Source organism: Aphelocoma coerulescens, chromosome 11 (genome assembly GCF_041296385.1).
Source record: "Aphelocoma coerulescens isolate FSJ_1873_10779 chromosome 11, UR_Acoe_1.0, whole genome shotgun sequence".
NCBI classification, from domain to species: Eukaryota; Metazoa; Chordata; class Aves; order Passeriformes; family Corvidae; genus Aphelocoma; species Aphelocoma coerulescens.
In genome coordinates, this window is record NC_091025.1 from 8,900,305 (window position 1) to 8,921,409 (window position 21,105).

General features: G+C 41.4%; 2 protein-coding genes across 4 annotated transcripts; one reads left to right on the forward strand and one right to left on the reverse strand.

Moving 5' to 3' along the window:
- Positions 1-658: 658 nt before the first annotated feature.
- On the reverse strand, positions 659-12,737 carry DNAAF1 (dynein axonemal assembly factor 1). Its single transcript, XM_069027241.1, has 12 exons — positions 12,599-12,737; positions 11,335-11,470; positions 10,421-10,512; positions 9,357-9,578; positions 8,467-8,633; positions 8,092-8,213; positions 7,362-7,546; positions 6,633-6,890; positions 5,911-6,011; positions 3,170-3,238; positions 1,736-2,087; positions 659-1,448 (listed from the first exon to the last, which is right to left on the reverse strand). The coding sequence occupies exons 1-12, from the start codon at positions 12,735-12,737 to the stop codon at positions 1,351-1,353; spliced, it is 1,941 nt and encodes a 646-aa protein (XP_068883342.1). The 3' UTR covers positions 659-1,350.
- On the forward strand, positions 4,535-21,096 carry HSDL1 (hydroxysteroid dehydrogenase like 1). Of its 3 annotated transcripts, XM_069027245.1 has the most exons (6): positions 4,535-4,553; positions 13,793-14,025; positions 14,653-15,098; positions 16,992-17,219; positions 18,115-18,124; positions 20,828-21,096. In XM_069027245.1, the coding sequence occupies exons 2-6, from the start codon at positions 13,806-13,808 to the stop codon at positions 20,917-20,919; spliced, it is 996 nt and encodes a 331-aa protein (XP_068883346.1). In that variant the 5' UTR covers positions 4,535-4,553; positions 13,793-13,805; the 3' UTR covers positions 20,920-21,096. The 3 variants fall into 3 exon arrangements, with proteins under 3 accessions (XP_068883346.1, XP_068883345.1, XP_068883344.1); XM_069027244.1 differs by lacking the exons at positions 4,535-4,553; positions 20,828-21,096 and adding an exon at positions 12,738-12,756 and having other exon boundaries at positions 18,115-18,396; XM_069027243.1 differs by lacking the exons at positions 4,535-4,553; positions 20,828-21,096 and adding an exon at positions 12,927-12,994 and having other exon boundaries at positions 18,115-18,396.
- Positions 21,097-21,105: the final 9 nt, after the last annotated feature.

The following is a 21,105-nucleotide window of genomic DNA, read 5'->3' on the forward strand; positions in this document are numbered from 1 at the left end:
AAATACCACTCAGGGTGGATATAGCTTGTAAAATCAGGATCACAGTAAAAGAATCTATAGTTCTTGAAACTACTTGATGCTCTTTTTTTCCCCGTTTGTCCTATTTTTCTTGCTTTCAGTGGTAACAGAACTCAAACTTCACTCTTGGAATTATTTTTTAAAATCTTTTGTTTGCAAACATAATGTGGTCCTTTCTGCTTACTTGTTTTTAGTGTAGTAAGCGGAGACCAGGACAGGCACTAAAAAACAGCATGGAAAATGCAAAACCCAAAGCCCTCAAAATAGTCCTTATCCAGCTTTCTGTCAGAAAAGGAAGCAGCTACTTTTTTAGGATGGAACTCATACAGGTTGGTAGCAGCATTTGCAGCTTCCTGAAGAGCAGATTCCTGTGCCTGTGCTCCACAGGCCCTTGGCTTACCCCCACCTGTCCTGGAGGCCAAGGCTTTTGCCAGCATGTTTTAGCTTGTGCAAGGTGGAAAACGGCTGAAATTGAAAGCAATTGTGTTGTCCTCTCTGAGGGCTTTCACAATTATTTTGTGTTACTGTGAGGTCTGGTTCTCTTGCCACCAGATGGCACCTAAGCCCAGATAATAGGAAATGCATATTTTCAACAAGCCCACAGCAATACTTTATTTCTTTAAATTTGCACACCTACAAGAACTGTTCAATTCTATTTATTACAAATTATTAGAGATGTATAGAAACATGAAAAAAGACATTCACCTAAACTCAAAATCCAGATCCTGAGACACATGTCAATGAAAACCAGTAAAAGTAGCAGATATATTTCATTACAGATGCCCTAAAAGGTAAAATCAGATTTTCTATGCAGGGATGCTATTTCTGCATCTGTTTAGGCATAAACAATCAAAATGTCAAGGAATATTAGATCATTAAAATATCCCATCATGAAGCCATCTCCATTTGTCATTGGAGTCTGTCCATCTGCTATGATGTGCACATGTATGGACTTAAAATATAAAACACCAAGTTAAAATATATGTGGTTACAAATGGAACCTTTATTTAGTTCAAATGACAGACACAATGAATTATGCTTGAAACTACATCTGTAATGAAACTGATATATTAACATGTCACTAAGGCACTTCTAGAAGGATGCAAAGGCACAAATAACATAAGGCTGGAATTCAACCTCAAAACAGTTGTTTTTAAAGTAGTGAACAGGCAGCTGCCCTGAGGAGCTTGGAGCAAAGGGCAGTGAGTTTTGATATCACAGTCTTATGTCAGTTTTAACTAATGGTCCCATTGCTGGCCTCCATATTTTGGGAATACTTCCATGCAGTCAGCCAGGCACTGCTCCATATTTGGTCTGTATTTTTCAAAGTGATTAATCCAATCCACTCTCACCATCCTCCTCACCTTGTGCTTTTTGAGGACATCCTTCCCCCTCAGCCAGGCCCTGTGCTTCTCCATCACTGCCATTCCCTGTTAAAAGCACAAAGGCAAAAGGCAAGTGAAACTCATTCGTGGTCTTTAATACTGAAAAAAACAAATATAGAGACCAATTTTTTACAACCATTTAAATGAAACTCAGTAAGAAATCTGTGTACAGAAAGAGAAAACATTTTAATTCCTAATTTATTAGGATTCCCACATAAATAAAAGGAAGCAGTGATTGTAACTAACAGTCCTCAACAGGAGCTGAACAGATCCTTAGTGTGTCTGTGCCACTCCTGTTTTCTCAGTGATTAATAATGTCACTGTAATCTTACCATCCTCTTCCCACGAGCTTGGGTCATCTGGTTGATGACAGACTGGTGACAACAGTAGATCATCCTTGGGCTCAGTGATTACCTCTTGGATCAAGGGTTTCAAAGGGACTACTTCTTTATCTTTGATCTCCAGGTATCTTTCTGAATTATCAGGCTGTGTAAAGAAGCTTTTGAGAAGGGGTCTTAAGTGCTCCTTTTCACGTGCTTTATGGTTCTGACATACATTTGAAAAAATTGCTGTTGGAAATTCTTCTACTGAATTCTCAAGCAGGCTTTTATTGTTTTTCTCTAATGCAGAACTGCAGTCATTTGTCACTTCAGAAATTATTTCAATCTTTGGGTGACAGTCCTGCTGTAAAGGTAAAAATGTAATTAAAAAATTATTCTTAGATATGAAAGCTAAAGGATGGGTAAGTATCTCTTGGATCCATGTGACAGTTGTCAGCTTTAATGTGCTGTTCTCATAAAATATATGGAAAATATGCTTCACCCATAGCTCTGCTGGTTTGTGGATGAATCTTACGTTAGCAATTTCTCAGGCATCAACAACGAACTGACCATAAACTTATTAACAGTTCATAAACAGTTCACATCTATTTCAGCAATGTGTGGGCTCTGTTCTAATATTTTACTCTGAACAGAGGAACCTGACCAACATCATCTGTCTTCAGCTGAGAACCAAGCACCCTTTGGAACAGGACAGCTGCTAACACATCCTCCTTCACTAATCCACTTTCCTTGCCTTCTTTTAATAGGATGCTTTGCTGGCCAAGACCCTGTTATGAGTCTGTGATCAAAAGGGCAAATCAATTCCATGCCTTATGCTGACTTTAGGAACAGTTGGCATTATCTTGGAAAGACTTGTAAGAGCATGTACTATACCAGCCTCTGTCTCCAGCAAGGCCAGTGTGATTCTGTGATCAGCATGAGAATCAAAACTGGGCTTTTAAACTTTGTTGTCTTCTTTTTTTCTCTTCTACTTCTTCTTATAGGCTTGTGCCTAAAAGATTAGTTTTAGCAAAGCAAAACACTAAGGTGGACAAGGACTGGCCTGCAGTGGAGAGGAGGAGTTTCAATCTCTCTGTGATTTCAGTTGAAAAATCAGATTTTATTCAGCAGTAGGCAATTTGCACCATATTAGTACTGGTAAAGTATATTTTAAGACTAATCTTCAGTATAACACTACATCCAATTAAGAAATTAAATTTAAGTAACTGTTGCATTACTGATCATAAGTTTTTATTCTATTTTTGCTACACACAAATATAAAAAAATCAGATTTTGAAAGATTTACATACAGAGATGGAAGTTTGTAAATGCATAAGTGATTGCATCTCCAAACCAGCATTTCACAACTTAGATTATCCTCATTTTGCAAAACATTGGTAAATGTGTTTAGGGAAGCTTCATTACTGGAATTAATGAAAATGTTACCTCTTGAACAAAGATTTCCTCTTCTGGGGGAAAGTCACTTAGAACTACATCTTCTAAATCAGGCAGTTCCTGTGAACAATCACAGATCAATAATCAGTGGGAAGAGCTACTGTAACCCATGAAAAATGACATCTCTGGCTCACTGGACAACTTCTTCAAAGCAATGCTCATCAGGGTGCGAGGCCACAGCCAGCAGGACCCCACTGCCATCCTCTCCCAGGGCCAGTCTGCTGTTAAACACATGTGGGAAAGGGAAAATTCATCTGTCTCCAGAAACAGCAAATGGGAAAGCAATAGCCCTAATGTCAGACTGAATGCTGTTTTCTACTACGCTGTGTGATTATAAAGGAAAACAGGATAAAGAGTAAGGCATTACCAGGATTTTAAAAGCAAACATGGTTTATTCTCTTAGCTGTTTCCTATCTATTCAACAGATTTAATCCCACTGCAACCCATCTTATGGGTAAGTGCCAAATCCAGACCTGCAGTCTTCCTGAAACTGCGTATCAGTAAACTCTGTTAATGTAAATACACCTAATAAACCAATGTTTTACTGAGAATGCCTCATAATTAAGGATACAGAACAGCAAACTTGCTGAGAACTGTTTTTCCTCATACAGGGCCCATCATCTCAGCTTTCCACTAGAAAATATTTTCTCAGACAACTATCATTTGCTGATGTGAAAGCAAAACCAGAAGGTGGGAATGCAGAATCACAGGTAGAACCTAATACCTTGTTGCCATTTTTTTTACCGTAGGTCAATACTGGGATAAGCATCTCCTTTTGTTTTTAGATACTTTTAGCACTTAATGACTTTGTAGCAGACTGCTTGGCGTAGTAGCATCAGGAACATCTATTCTGTACTGTTTTGTGTGGTGAAGATTATTACAGAATTAAAATCAAGAAAGAGAGTTTCTCCTTTCCAATATGGCTGCAGCTAGTGCAGCATGTCCTGAAGTCACATAGTTTTATAAAAATAGCATTAAAAATGTACAAATTAAGATCTGAGACTAATGTGGAGTTTGATGTCAATAGGGAGATGAAATAGATGTTAGTGTTGTTTCAGTCATCAGGGTACCTTTGCAGATCAAGCCAAAATCATTTACTACAAGTTAACCTAGTTTAGGTACATGGGAATGTGGTTCCCACACTGCCAAGGCATGTGCAGCAACATGAGCTTGTTTCTGCTTGTCATGGGGATGTCATAACCACCCATTGCAAATCCTCCTCCACTCTTCTCCCTTTTATTACTCCTGAGACCATCTACAGACTCAGGATATGAATAAAGACAACGGTGCTGCTCCAGAGCTTCTCACCACCGGCATCTTCCCAGCCATTCCCTGCTATGTCAGCACTAAGATTCTTTGGAATATCTGCAATAGGGTAAGTACTGGAGGCTGTTGGGAGAGGCTCTTTCTATTACTAAATGTCATTGGAAGCACTGAACACTGGAATGTGCATTAGTGCATGATTTGGGTTTGGTTTTTTTTCTGTAGAATTAAAATAGTTCCACTTTTTAAATCTCTAAAGAAACCCCACAGATGTGTGCTTAAGAGTTACTTTTATACTGCCTTAAAGTTTGTGCAAAGGGGCTTCCTGTGGTGCCATAGAGCATCAAGGGAAAAACAAACACTGAATCGAGATTTTCACATTGTAGGTATCTACAGTGTCATTGTGCATTAAAAACCTTTATTTCAGACGCTGCAAGATCTACTTTTAAGAATAATATTGTGCATACTTTGAATTGCTGCCCATTCTTTCCACTATCTTTTTTAAACCTGTTATTGAAAACAGCTAAACAGGAGGAGGCAGCAGCAAACCCTCTACCAAAGCAGTAGGCTGAGTCCTTCAATAACAACATGGAATTTTTGCCTGGGAAATTAAGAGCATGACAAAGATATGAGGCTTTTCTGCCAGTAGTTAACAATGCCAGTATAGGGTAAGTGCTCTGGGAAATCATAAGCTCAGAAGTTTTTATTGCTGATTGTATCATAGTCTGACACTGTCAGTTTATCAGCAGAGTCCTAATTAGGACATATTGAACAATTCTCCTTTGAAATGAAGTTGTATTTTTCAGTGGTATGTATGTCCTCCTCATGGTTAAATATGGTAAACAGGTTTAAATGTTGCATCAGATAGAAACTTCAGATAGTAGAAGATCATACTACAAATGTCAATCACTTATTATATATCTGAATAATGTACATTCTGTTTTTCTTGGAAACTGAAATCAGAGTTCTATTTTGAGAATTTCTAATATCTAATACTGCTGAGTGACATTTACAATAGTGGGGGTGCTATTTCTTCCCTATGCTTTTTCTGCAGTAGTTCATATTTTCAACTGCATATTTCATTGGAGTGTTGATTAAGAGGACAAATATATCTACTAGATTCTTTTTGCTGTGATTTCTGTTTTTAAATGAGAACCCTCATTAGCTTCTCCAGAGAAATCACAAAGATAGAAGGTCAACTTCAGGTGATTTACAGGGCAAAAGGATTTATAGGATAAAAAATTTAAGGACAAAATAAACTTTGGAAGCATTCTTTATATATGTTTCACTGGAAAGAATACCCCTGCAACTTTGCTTTTTTGGGTCTTTTTCTTTCTTTCATTTTTCTAACAGTATACCTTTCTTTAAAACCTACCCGTATAGTTTTATTAGCCAGAGTATTACAAGAATTAACTTGGAGAAGACAATATCCACATGTGAACTTCTCAAAGTCTGAATCCAATACATACATCAAGAGAAAGTTTCTCCAGTGTCTCCAGCTTGAACTGTTCAATTTCAGCATATTCATCCCTCTCAGGAAGCATGGCCTTGTCAGTAGCTGCCTCCTGTCCTGGTAGATTTAAAGAATAATCAATAGTCAGTTGCAGAGAACTAACTGAATAAAAAATATGTCTATACTGCAACAGCAAGCAGTGCAAAACCAGACTGCTGGGGACATGACTACCACTGCAGAATTCACAGCTGAATCCAGCACTTTGTCTTTCTGTGATATTCTGGGACTCTCTTATATTGTATAAATTAATATTTGCATTTTTCAATAATGTGTTCCACTAGTCTATAAAAGCATTTCTCCATGTGTAAAGGTACAAAACAATCTCTAGAGTGATGACCAGCTTCTGTTGGCAGACAGACTGCCCAGTTTATGTGGGAGCAAGGAAAGTCTGTAAACTCTCCTGGCTTGCCAGTAAACCTGGCATGTTTGAGAAATGAAGTTCCACCTTTAAGTTGCAGAAGCTGCATGTTAAGCCTTCAGAATTTTACTATTTGTTGTATTTAAGGAATATTTTACCCAGTATTCCTTGATTTCACCTAGTTGCTGTGGAAATCTAATGGAATGTTTTTATGTATGAATTAGTTGGCTTGACCCACAGCAGAGGCAGTGCTACACTAAGAGTTTGGCTCATCCTCTCTGCACGCTCACTTTGGTTTGGCTCTTCACTGGGTACGTTACCATCTGTCTCCTCGTTGAAATTTGTGCATTTGTAAGAGTCTGGTTCCTGTGCATCCTCTTGACCTTCATCAGGCATATTTCCAGATGGGAAATCTCTGTTATCGCCTCTATTTGGTAGAAGTGTTATCACTTCACCACAAACATCAAAACCTGCATTTTTAAATTTCTCAGTCTTTTCTTGAGCTTCTTCTTCTGATCTGTTTGAAGTCTCTGATGTATTAGAATTTCCATCACCATCTTTTGAATTTACAGGTGCCCCTACAGAAGAAATAATTTCATTAAAATTGCTGAGCTAATCTACCACTGCTCATTTTAAATATCCAAACACTGCTACATTGGGCTAAAATATGCAGGAAAAGCTCCTACTTTGTTTGAGTAGCTATTTGTGGATGAGTAGTCTTCCCAATACTGCAGCAATGCTGTTTTCCCATCTCAACTCCCCAGCAAACAGAAGTTCCCCAGAAAAAAAATCATCTAGAGAAAATGCTTAAATAATAAATGTCTGGTATTTCTAATACTTTGAAAAGATTCACAAGTGACTATGTATTTAAATACATGCTTGAGGACTTTGATGGATGAGCAACAAGTGCTGGTTACCCTCTCCTTTGTGCAATCCACTTGCTTGCAGACAAAGTTTTACTTATTAGTCAGTCCAAAGATGTATCAGATAAAGACTCCTCTGCACATTCAAATTGGTCACAGACATCTTCCAAAATAGTAAGCACAAACCTTCTAGGGTATCTGTTGCAACTCCTTCCATGCACTTCTGTCTCCTCTTTTCCTCTGCTCTTTGCCTAATTGCTGCTAATGCTTCAATGCTATCTTGGATTTTTTTTCTCTCTCTGGTTTCCCATTTTTCCCTTTCTGCTTTCTCAGCTTCAAGCCCTCCAACAGCCCAGGCTTCTGCACAGGCTCTAATGAAAACACAAAAGCTCACTGTAATACAGCTGTAAAAGCTCATCTTTGCAATGAGAGAGAAATTTAAAATAGCTTGCAACAGCACAAAATAGCTGTGAGAGAAAAAAGCAGATAGTGGTGACAATTCCTTATGCAACAGGGATGCATGTTTATCTCATCCTGTACATAGAACTGAAACAAAAGAAACAGAGATATCCAAATGCTGATTGGTGATTACACCACCAGAGGTTGGTCTGGTATTGGCTCAGCTTTTCCAGACACCTGCTCAGTTTCTGTTGACATCAGAATTTGCCTCTGGTTTACAGACCTGGTATAAAACAATTCTGTTCAAGAATTATTTTGTGAAAAAATACATTGCTTTTTTCTATGTTAGATGTAGAACTCTGTAGTATAATACTCTTCCCCTTGAGGTCACCTACCTTCAATAAATTATACTGGTCAGTCTTCTTTTCCTTTCATGACAGTATTGGCAAAAAATGGATGAGTGATTGCTAGCACTTGATCTTTACTGCTGTGTAAAGCAGATGGCTGTGTTTCTTACCTATCCTTTGGGAAAACTGGTCTGTCATCCAGATATGTCAGCTGTTTTAGTCGAACAGTGAGTGTTTTTCTATAATTAGCAATTTTCTTTATCACCTCGTTTCCCATCAAATTCAGCACATGCTAGAGAAACAAGAGAAACAATTTTTAAACTTGAGTAGCAAAAACCCCACTCTGGATATATGCACTTTCCCTGTCATTTCAAAAGCAAGAAATGAGTAAAACATCCAGGGTGTTACAAGTGATCTACAAGAAACACAATAATGTTTAATAATGTTTCTTTTAGACTGATACCTACTGTGCCCTGAACTACCCAACAAAGCCACTTAATGGGGCTCACCCACACACGACAAACCCTCAGCTACTTTTGGCTTACCAGATTAGGCATCATCTCCAGAATAGCTACAATACTTGGATCACTTAGATTGTTGTGGGAAAGATCAAGAACAGAAATACTTGGGCATTCTTGCAAGTGCTGGATGTCTTCCAGTGTTCGTAACTTATTGTGGGCAATCTGCAGAGTCTGCAGGACTTTCAGACAAGCTGCCAGACAAGAACAGCACAATGAAAGGAAAGGTAAGAGTTGCTGCTTCGCAGAGGGTTTTTTGGAGCAAGTAAAAAACTGCATTGTCAAACTAGTTGTTTATATTGAATTTGGAGCTTTTTTCTAAATTTGTTATTCTGTTATATATACTTTTTGGCTAGGCCTCCAAAGCTGCTTTCTTCACCCCAGGGAAAAACAGCAGCTTGGTTTTAGGATGTAGTTGTTTTTAACTCACATTTTAAACTAATCAGTTACACAAAAGCAAGAGCTTGTGTTTCAAAATTCTCCAATGTATGCAAGTAGTAATGTAGAGAAATTGGTTTTTATTTTCTGCTGAGGACAGAATAAATCTTTTAGCAGATATAAGATTTGGTAATTGTGTCTGCAACTGCCAAAGCACATCTTAACTGTAAAGTAAATGCTGAAAACTGGATTGTCAGCATGTCTGCAACACAGATAAGTACTGAGATGGTATTAAGACATAAAGAAAAACTACTTAATTATCCTAGGTATCCATGTGAAAGCAGTTCCTATGTATTTCCTGTTTCTCAACATAGGTTTGATTCAACAGAAGCCCTGTGGGCTTTGGTATGGATATTTTGCAAAATCCTAACACAAATAAAAAAAATCCCTTGAAACCAGTGCCACTAATAAAAGCTTAGTCAGAACTTAGGAAATAGGGCTTGTCAGAGGCTAAAACATGTTGTACCAACAGTTCTTACAGAGATTCTCAATGGTCCTAATGTAGTTGTTACTGATATTGAGGGAATCCAGCTTTTGTAAGGGTTCAAGGTTTTCAATTTTCTCAATTAAATTGAGTTGCAAATAGAGGCAACGCAACTCTGTCTGAGCCTCCAAATTCTCAATTTTTCTTAAGCCATTGCATTGCAGCCACAAACACTTCAGTCCAGTATATTCTTCAAGATTCTCCAGCCGGTCAAATCCTGCACAGAAAAAAAGATGTTTTAAAATGAAATGGCACTGGCTGAAAACGGCTCTTTGGAAGAGAAAGTTCCATTAAACCAGAGCTGCTGAAACAGCCTGAGAGAGCACTTGGACTGAAGTTACTGCCAATATTTCCACTGAATTCATGGTATTGTTTCTGGCCCATAAAGGGCAAAACCAGGTTGGTACCTATCCTGGTCTGTATCTCAGCAGCCCTTAAGATGCTAAATAATACATAGCAAAACCAAGGCCGAATGTAGAAGGTAGCATATCCTATTTATTTGGAAGAATTATTAGGCTAACTTGGACCAGGTAGCTGCATCATGCAAAAACCTGCTCAGAGACCACAAGAGGATGAGTAAGGTTCATTCTAACAATTTTTTTTTCTTTCAGTAGTGTCTGCAAACATGCAGCAAGTCTTTACTGTTTATTTTCTTCTTGACCATTTGTATTTGGCAGTAAAAAAGTTCAAAAAAGCTAGAAAAATCTCTTTATACAAACAATTTAAGGAAAAATACGTTTATTTTCCTCTGAATGCAACCCAGGTCAGTATTTTAAGACATTTCTCAGAGGGTCCTGTTTCAGGAAAAGAAACCAAAAATATGTCCCGTGATTCCTATTGATCCTTTGAATGGCTCCACAAAGTGAGTTAGATGTACAATCAGTTTACTTTTCTACTTCCATATTGACTCATTTTGTTTCCCAAATCCAGTATTACATAAAATTGTGCTTCTAATTTAAAAGAATGACTAGATACCCTATTTCAGTGAGCCATGAAACAGATTCTCTGCTAAAATGCTACTTAAAATGATCAAGCTAGGCAGTCATGTTCACATCTTACCTTTATAATGCAAGTACAGTATATCATTTAAGTATGGGGTCCAGTATAATTTCTGCTGTTTACAGATGTCTAGCAGAATCTTTTTTGTCATTCTAAAATAGTACAGGAAGTAGAAGCAAAACAAAAAATGTATATCAGTGCACATTCTGAAATCTTTTGTTTCTACAGATTCCAATGCAACACAATTAACAGTTCTTTCATGCAAGAGAAATAGCTACTGCTTTCAAAATTATATTCCAATAAAAAAGAAGCAGTGAGGGTTTTTAGAGTGGCTTTTCATTTCTACCTTTGAAGTGAGTTACCAGGCCCTTCTGCTAAAAAACTGAGAGTTCATAGGAAAATGGACAGGAAATTAGAGAGTCCATCTCCTTGGAAAAGGGCAGCATGACTCTATGTTAACTTCTGGTTGCAATGTTAGCTTCCTCTCCAGTTCTTGGGAACTTCCTCTCCGTTCCTCTTTGCTTTGGTACAGGACCTTTGGTGGCAGAGCCAAAATGCAACATTTTTCTAAGATTAGAAAAGTCAGTAGTTATCAACCCAATATTTTATTGAAATGATGACTCCAAAATAGCATGCAATAAAGTTTTGATATACAGCTGTTTGCTGGCTGGGAATGCCACTAGGAATTAACACAATTCCTTGTCTGAACTGATGCAGAGAAATGGTTAAATCTACTGGCAAATGACTTCCACAGGAGCTCGCAGAATTTTCTCCAGATCCATTACATGACTACATCATGTGGTCAGAATATAGTTTGCTACTGTGGCCATAAAAAGCGAACATCTGTACAAGTGCTGGAAATACCACTCTAATACCTGACTTATCCATTATTCTCAAGTTCTCCAGAACTGAGATGAACACACAGAACAGCAAAACTCCTGATGATGCCAACACATCCACAGACAATGTATTACCTTACAGAGCCTCTCTTTTCTTCTGTCCTTTGACTGGATGAGCTGGTTCCAGACTTCTGATCAGTACCTGATTTTTGTTCATTCTGTTGATCTGTTCTGGACATACAGTTGACTTCTTTCTCTTGAGTTTTAATAGCTTTATAAATAAGAAACTTAGTTGCAATTTAACAGCAAGGGTAGGGAAAATGTGTCGTTGCCAATTACTTTAAAGAAATATTGAAGAGCACTTGAATATGAATTTCAAGAAGAGAGTGTTCTAACCAAGATTTCTGTTAACATTTTTAATGGAACTTAACTTTTTTACACAGCATCGTAAAATAAATAGTAGCAATTGAACTGTTGAAATCTGCATATTTTATTTTTTTTAGATCTGGAAGTCAGATAGTACCCATTATTCTTAAGATTATTATAATGTACAGTGACACTAAAGTATTGACACCAATGTTCCTATGGTGTTAGACATTTAATATGTATTACATTTAATTAACACCAATTTGAGTTTACTGTAAAGAGACTACAGTAATGGTGTATCAGTCATCCTAGGCACTGTTAGTCTAGCTCTTCTACAAATTTACCCTTCTGCACTCCTTGGAAGGTGTCTTTATACTGCCATTGATTAATGGCCATTTCACTATTTCTCTCTTCAGATACTTGCCCTGGACCTTCTACTTGTACTTGTAGTTGGTACATTTAAAGAGAAAGTGCAAACAAGATGATTGTACCAGGTTACTTAAATATGACTGTAATTAAAACATAATAATCAGACATATTTAGTAGCACAAGAGGCAATGGGCTGAAACCGATGCACAGAAGTTCCACCTGAACATAAGGAAGAACTTCTTTACTGTGCTGGAACTGTTTGCCCAGAGGTGTGGAGTGTCCATCACTGGAGATATTCCAGAACCATCTGGGACAATCCTGTGCCATGTGCTCTGGGATGGCCCTGCTTGAGCAGGGAGGCTGGACCCATGACCCACTGTGGTCCCTTCAAACCTGACCCATCCTGTGACTCTGTGACTTAAGAGGTCAGACTAGCTGTGTGATTACAACACTGGAGGAAATATCTCTCTGGCAACAGGAAAGTAAGAAATATAGGGAAAGGAAAAAAGGCCAAGGAAGATAGCAATTAAGTATGCCTCAGTTATGTCAGGATTTCCAGTGACTTTGCTGGGAGAAAGCACACACTCGTATTTGCTTCCAGATGAGTAGGAACAGCCGTGATGTGCAGGCTTTGTGTGCAGACGAGCGAGCCGGAGGGGCTCACCTGTGCTCACTGCGCTGCCCTCACGCTCCTTGTGGGCACCTCCGCTCCCGGTGTCGCCCAGCGGCGCCTCTGACGCCTCAGGCGCCGGGACCCCACCTCCGCGGCCGCTGCCCGGGTCTCCAGCGGGCGCCGCCTGCATTCTAACACCCCCCGAGCTGGTATGGGATTTACGCTCTGAGTTTTTCAGACAAAATGTCCACAGGCTTTGGTCGGCGGCAGACGAAGGACGGAGCAGAGCCCGAGCCCCGGCGGCCGCCTAAGCCGTGGCCATGGCGATGCCGCGCGCAGGCCCACAAAGCCCCGCGGCCGCTCCCGGCGGCCCCGCGCGGCGCAGGCGGCGGCGGGCGCGGGCAGCGCGGCGGGCGCGGCCCGGTTCTGCGGCCGAGGCGGCAGCGGGTCAGGGCCGCGGCGGGGTGGGGTGTGTCCGGGACAGCTCGGAACAGGGAGGGCTCGGGTCTTTCAAGGCCGGGGCTGGGCGAGGGGCCGAGGCGCCGGGCCAGCTCGCTGGGGCTGCGCGGGGAGGGCGCGCCTGGAGCCCGTTGTCCCTCCCTGGGCGAGGGGCGGACGGAGTGTGGCGGTGCCGGGCGGCACATCGGGTCCTGTCGAGGAGAGGACGGATTTGTGCTTGTTTAAAAAATGTATTAACTAGTAAAAGCCGTGTGAGGCACAGCAAGCGCGGTGTGCGAGGTGCCTGATGTGCTGCACTGTGCCGTGGTTCAAGGACAGGGGCAGATGCGGCGCTTTTGACAGCGCTGGGGACTGACGTTCTGTCTCTGAGCCTGCTTTGTCTCTCATGTAGCTTTTTGTCCTTGAAAGAGCCCGTTTTTTCTTTGTGTGTCAGCTGCCTTGTGCTGGTTATCCTTGCTTCTCTTGTAGGTGGTTCTTCATCTTCCAGAATTGCTTTTCACCTGTTCAGCTTCTGCTTGAATTGTTTTATTTACAGAATCGTTGATCAGTGTTGTTGCAGTATAACTGATTAATAGCTAAGCCCTAGAAAAAGGGTTAAACAGTACCTAACCCAGTGAGGATGATGATAGGTGACACCCAAATTTTAGCAGACTGACTTATGGCTTTTCTGTGTCAAAACAGTGTTCAAACTGTAACATGGTGAATCTCAAAGGTTATCCATACAGTCTGAGAAGTTTACATGGCCCAAGAGGCAATTGTAATTGCCTGTGTCTTCTTTTTTTTCAGGCTTCTGATCACCATGGCTGCAGTGGATCAATTCTCCCTCTTGTACAGAGAAATCAGTCGCTCCTGCAGTTTCTACGTAGAAGCCCTAGCTATTGTTGGAGCTTGGTACACCGTCAGAAAGTGTGTGTCTCTGGCGTTTGACACTTACAGCGTGCTCAGGCTGCACGTTATCCCAAAGCTGAGTGGGGAGATTGATCTCGTCAAGAAGTACGGAAAGTGGGCCGTGGTCACTGGTAAGAGAAGAAGTGATGAATTTGCTTGTGTTTGTGTAACATACTGTGCGAGTACTGTGAAACTTGGTAGCTTGTGCTGCTGGGTGAACTTTATGTCACAAGCTGGGGCCTGTAGTATCTCTGGTTGAAGGTTAATCTGCCTGAGCAGTTGCTGTTGTTTGTTGCCTTTATAAATTAATTCCTCAGGAGATGGGCAAGCTAAGTGAGTTGACTGACTGCTGAGAAAGAATCACAGTAGTTGTTGCCCAGATTTTCAAGGTACATCTTGAACACCTGCAAATGTAGGCAGCGATGCAGACAAGATCCTTTTTTTTTGCTATGAGATGTCTATATGTGCTCTAGTTCTTCAACAAGGTTTGAGTCCTGTACCTCTGATGTTCCTGCCTTTCGTTAAGGTTCTCCTTTGAGCTCTGTCTTTCTGTCATAGAAAATATAAAACTTTTATGAGGGGAATTGCAGAAGGTGGTTGACAGGGTTGTCTTTACTGTTGTGTCTTTGAATTCAATATATTCAGTGCTACATGATCTCAGAAAAAAGAATAAAGCTCTAATTGAAAGAACTGTCAAAGTAGAAGGCTGGTGTTGCTCTGTTTTCACTTGTGTATTGTATTGCTGTTTGGTCTTGCAGGTAGCACAGATGGTATTGGGAAGGCCTATGCTGAAGAACTGGCAAAGCATGGTGTCAACATCATCTTAGTCAGCCGAAACAAAGAGAAGCTGGAGGCTGTATCCAGGGGCATATCTGAAACCTATCAAGTGGAAACAGATTTCATAGTAGCTGATTTCAGCAAGGGGCGTGAGCTTTACCCAGCCATTAAGGAGGCTCTGAAAGACAAGGAAATTGGGATTTTGGTGAATAATGTAGGAATATTTTATGCCTACACAGACTATTTTACTAATCTGTCTGAGGAGACGCTATGGGACTTGATCCATGTAAATATTGCTTCTGCTACCATGATGACACATATCGTGCTGCCAGGCATGGTAAAGAAGAAGAAAGGGGCAATTGTGAACCTTTCTTCAGCAGTCTCTTGTCAGCCAACACCGATGTTGACAGTCTATGGAGCCTCTAAAGTAAGTTGGGGTGTAGTGTTAAATGGTATGCCCTGGAAAGTACATTATAGGCTGGTTATGTTATGGGGTTTCTTAACACATTCAGCAAGGATGTTGAATGTTTTCTGGGGATTTGTTTAAATTGGAGGTGAATGGTACATGTATTATGCAGTAAACTCTTCATCCTCACCAGTGCTGGGCTTTGAACCAAAGTCAGTGCTCTTGGATTTTGTGTGAACTGTGGCATAACAGTCATTCTAGGAGAAATGTTGCCTTTCTCAGATGCACAAAGCAGAGAGGCAGTTCTGTGCACCCCGTTGAAGGGGTCAAGAATTTAATTTCTCTCTTCTTCAGCTGAACTGTGCATATACCTCAAGCCTTTTGCATACCAGTATTTGGCAGCAAAAAGGGCTATACTCGTGCTCAAGCCACCACTGTGACGAAGAGTGTGGCCAGATCAAGCCACTGCTTCATGTAGTACCAAGGAGTGTTGTGCCATATTTGGGGACAAGTGGAAAGAACTCCCCCATAATTGTCCTTCCTGAAGAGATCCAGCCAGTAATGAATAGGATGGGGCAGCTAGGTGTGAAGAATGAATGCTCATGATGATGGTGGATTTACACTGGATGATGTGCTGCTGAATCCACAAAAGCAACTGGGATTGTGGAAGGATCTCACCTAGATCCAGTGTCTAAACACAAGTGGTTATTGCTCCCAGCTGTCTGTGGCTGCCCTCTGTTGTAGCCTTGCTCCTGACATAGCTCTTGTATTTCCTTTGGCCTGGAGCAAAACCAGCTCTTACTACCCCAAGATATAAAACTCTTTGCAGACTTTCTTCAGTGTGGAAACTTGCTTAAGATTACTGTTTCTGTGCAGAGTATCTGCCCCTTTGGTTATGCTAAGTGTATGTAGAACTGCACCCTGAATTAAAACAATTTAAAGGCTTGAATGAAAAAGAGGAAACACAAATCTACCAAAGTTTCTTCATTTAGCTGACAAAATAAATCCAAATCCTAGATCAGCAATCCATCTTTAAGCCTGGCCTCAGAACACAGAAGTGAGAATAAGCTGCTGTAACATAACAGTGAGTGGTGTTTGAAGTGGTCGCTTTAGTTTTCCTAAAGGAGCTGTAAGAGCCTTTGTACAAGGTGCTTTCCCAGCAAACTGTTGGGAAAACCTTTTGCAAGGCTGTTTAGGAGCAGAAAGATGTCTGCTCACAAGCTGAGTTTGAAATGCTCTTTCTCAGGGAGAACTGGCTGTGTGGCACAGCACTAGCTTCAGCAAGGAAGGCATCAGTGTTGCTGCCCCAATAAGACTGAGCCAGGCTCATTTTTTGGTCTGATTCCAGAAGTCCCAGTTATCAGGCTTGTGCTTTTCTTGTTATTCTGTAAAAGTAAAATGAGCTAAAGGAGGTAATGCAGATACACATTAACAAATGAATAATTTTGCATAAGGTAGTCCCAGGAAATAACTAACCTGGCTTCTGGAGGATACAGTTGAATGTGAAATTCACCTGTCAATGTATTAAAGAATGGGACTTTATTTTCTCCTTCTGACAGTAGTAGGTAGAACTGGCTGTAGAGTGTACTTGCAATGCCCCCAGACCAAACAAGGTGTTTGTTTTAGATGAAATAAATGTTCTTATATTATTTTTAAGTGGAAATTGTCAGACTGTGTTAAGCAGTCACTTTGTCCTGCAAGTTACATGGCAAGTTTATAGCAAATAACAACACATAGAAATGTTGATAATACTTCAGAAATTCGTATTTTTATACTGTTTATTAATTTTATATTTATTGAGCTGCTGTATAAAATATGTTACAACTTTTCTGTAATTTTAATAAAACCTTGCCCTGAGATTTCATTGTTTAAAAAAAAGAAAAAAAAAGTCTCTTTCTGCTTTTGTCTTTCTAGAGCTACTTGGACTATTTCAGTAGAGCACTACATTATGAGTATGCCTCTAAAGGAATTTTTGTTCAGAGTCTAATGCCATTTGTAACTACTACAAAAATGCTAGCATTCAGCAGCACTATATCAAAGAGATCTATCTTTTTTCCTACTGCTGAAGAATATGCAAGTCATGCTGTTTCTACTCTTGGGTTATCCATAAGGACCACTGGTTATTGGAAACATGCAATACAGGTAATGGAATTCACTAAACTATTTCATGTTTGTCAGTAGAAGTACATCAGCTGTTTACTTTCTTAGGAGTCTAAATGAAAACTATGCCCATTCTGACAAAGTGTAACATATGTTGTAGACTTTAAGGTGTTGTGCTATGTTTTCTCACTAGTTCTGCTTTAGCAAATCATGCTTATTTTTAAGATCAGAGAATGAATCCAATGCTCCCTTGAAATACACAGCAAAAATGGGAAAGAGTCAACTTTTACTGAAAAGCACAGAGTATCTCATTTCACCTGGGGTGTTGCTGACTGGGCAAGTGTTTCACTGTCTTCTGTAAACAGAAGCAGCTTTTTTTGGTCATAGTATATTGAGCGTATTTCTGCTTTGGGAAGGAGTGGGTATGATGGATGGAATAATAGCAGGAAAAAACACCATCCTTTCATTCTAAGCTACCTTAGAAGAAGCAGATCCTCCATTTGTTTGGGTTTTCATTTTTGGGGGCAGACCGTTTTATGCACATTGGTCACATCTCATGTATCCCACCTAGTGACTTCCTGTAGCATTGGGTTGAGTAGGTGGAAATGAAGAAGTGGGGATTAGTCCAAAAGGAATAAAAGGGGTAGGATGGATTTTGGCAAGATGTGGCAATTAAAGGAAGTGGACAGAATTGCTGTTGTGAACTTGACCAAATCAGGATTTATTTGCAGAACTGCTCAGCTGTGGGTGCTACTTCTGAAACAACTGAATAAATGTAGTTCCAAGGGGTTGAATTTTAAGGCTTAGTTGATGATATTCAAGCACTTTTTGCCTTGCTTTAGTAGTGATTTGAGAAACTGTTTCCTTTAATGGAATGTATCTTAATCTGTCCCTTCCTTTCATTTTTCTGTTCTCGTCTCCCTGTGCCTCTCCACAGGTCACACTGGGCGAGTGCCTGCCTGAATGGATGTGGGCATGGTTTGCACTGTATTTGGGCAAAATTCTACGCAAGCAAGCTTTGGCAGCCAAAGCTAAATAGGAGTAGCTCGATGTCCCACGTGCCAGTTCTGATCAGAGTGCTGCAGAAATGTTTAATGCACCTTGGAGGACTTACTGTAACTTATCCATACCTTGTTAAGCAAGCTACGTAACCTAGACGACAGAAGTCTGGATCCTCTCTGTATCCTTGTATTAAATAGCTCCTCTGCTGTTTTCCTTTATGACAAAGGGCTGATGTTCTTGATGTTACTCTCTATTCACTTTCTCATTGAGATAATTGGGCAGGAGCAGGCACAGTGTTATTTCTGACAGTAAGTGACCATCTCTCACAAAGTGCTACACGATTTCTGTTTGTAAAGTTGAGAAAATTTGAGACTCCTCCAAGTCCATCAGAAATGGGACCCCCAAAATATCAAACCATTCAAAACGACAACCGTGAAGTTGTGGAGAAGATGGGGAGCAGCTGGGGGGGGGGGGGCAGGGCATCAGGGTCAGGGACCCATGACAGGGGTCTGTCCACAGCTGGCACCAACCTCAGCTGGCCGTCAAAGCCGTTTACTTCAATTGTGCGGGATAAAACTTGGGTTGCCAACGACGCCTTGCGCTCACTGGCAAAGGGGCTTTAAACCCATACATTTAATTTGGGCGAGGGCTTAAATGCAGCTTGCTAACGGTGAAGCTGCCGTGTCCCTCAGGCCCGCCGCTGCCGGCACTATTCCTTGTGGGATATCGGCACTCCCGGACGCGCTTTCCCGAGGGCTGCCCCCGCGGCCCGGTACCGCCGCGCATGCGCAGCGCGGCCCCCGCGGGGCTCTCGCGAGAGCGCGGCGGTAAACAGCGCACAAGATGGCGGCGGGCCGGGCGAAGGCGGCGGCGGCGCGGTGAGCACGGGGCGGGCGGGACGGGCCGAGAGCGCCGCGGCTCCCTCAGGGTCTGGGCCGCGGGCGGGGCGGGGCGGTGCTCGCTGCCCCTCGTCTCCGGGGCTGCCTTTCCCGCCGCCGCGGCGCGGGGCGCTCCCCGCCGGCTGTCACTTCACATCCGCCGGGCCAGGAGCGGCAGCGCTGCCCCGCACGGTGCCCGGCCGCGCTCACTGCGGCTTTAGTCCGGCGGGGGCGGTACCGGGCACGGGCTCGCTGGCTCTCTCGTGGCACCGGCAGAGCTCCCCGGACGGGACGGTGCTGCTGCACTCCAACCGGTGATCCTTGCGGCGTGCCCAGTCCTCGGGATGGGGTGCCCTCGCTTCGGGAGAAGCAGGGAGTGACTCCAGGCGTTGCTCTTCTAGGACAGAGGCAGGTTGGCAAGTGTGAGCCCCGTCCAGCCCCTCACGGTATGGGTGTTAAACAGAATAAACCTGTGGGTGTGCTGTTCCTTTGCTCTTAGTGTCCATCGTGCTTCGTTATCGTGCTTACATACAACCTGTTATCAGCCGTCAGAGTGTTTATTTTGCTCATTTGTATGGTTGTTTTATTTTATTGCTATAGGGGTTATTAACCGATGAAGTGGTAAGTCAGGCAGAGCTCAGCCAAGGCCAGGAGTCAGTGCACTGTAGCTATGTTGAGTTAGGAACGAAGGGGAAACTTTATAATCACAAGCAGTTCCTAGTCTGTCATAGTGTTGTCAGCCAAATAAAAATAGAGGGTGTTTCTGTCCCTATTACAAGGAAATATTTGATAATGCTAAATAAAGTTAAATTAAAATGAAGTAACAGCTGTCGCATTCAGACTCAATTCATCTGTTGTGCTGTGAGGTCAGTCCATCATTCTCCTAAATCATGTGAATCCCCTAATAAGTCTCCTGCTTTCCAGTCCTGTTCACAGCTGCAATGTGTAGTTCTGTTCTTCTCCAGGTGCTGTGAAAAACCAGACATGAGTTTCTCTTTCTTTATCTTTTAGTGGCCTTTTATCTCTCAGTTGCTGGTTGAATGTTTGGAATTCAAAAGAATACAAGCGTTGCAATTTTTCTTGAGTGTATTATGCACTTTGGAGCATAAGAGGAAGAGGGTGTCCCTCCATGTGGAAAACACTTTCAACACCTTCCTTTAACTTCACATTATTACATGCTGTAATCAGCTCTTATTTTCTCAGGTGCCCATGTTTTTAGTAACACAAACCCCAGCTCAAAAAATTTTTGAAAGATGTTTTTTGTGCAGATTTTCAAGCACAGTCACTGCAGCTTTGCCTCCTCTGGTATCTTTTGTCCTTACCTGGCTTTGGCATAGAGTTTGAATTGATTCTCCTTCTGTAAAATGATGTTCCGTAGCATTACTTCTATTTGCCATGTTTCTGATTGGGAAAAAAGCGTGCTTTTTTAAGTGTTCATGGACACTGTTTTATCTTGCACTTTTTCCCTGCCATGGGACATACATGTCATTTTTAGCTCTTTGCTCCGCTAACACGAAGTGTGGTCGAGTTTGGTGGTCGTTGTTGCCTGTTCTGTTGTAAGGTTAATACCCAAGTGTTTCACATGTGCTCTGGTCTGAACAAGAGATGGGCTTGAGTGTTGGTGAAAAATTGTTAAATGAAATATGTGGAACTTTTTTCCCCTATTATTTCTAAAACGAGCTACCAAAGGTGTCTTTTTTGGGTGATTTTCAGACTATACAGTTGCACAAACATGCATCTAATTATTTTCTATATTGCCCTGCCTTACAGGTTGGCTTGCAATCAGCATTGCTAATTCTTCTAGGGAGTTAACTTTGCCATCAGAAATGGAGTACAGGACTCAGCTGCCACATCCTGAGTGACCGAATCATTTAATGCAAAATGGAGAAGAAGCGGAGAAAGAAATGAGCCTGTTCACTAGGCTTGACCTGAAAAGACCATGAAATCTCTACTCATTTTGGATCCAGCTTTAAGAATATCCAGTTGATCAGCACAGTGAAAGCAACGTTTACTGAAACAAAAATGAACTAGTTTATAAAGAAGAAAAT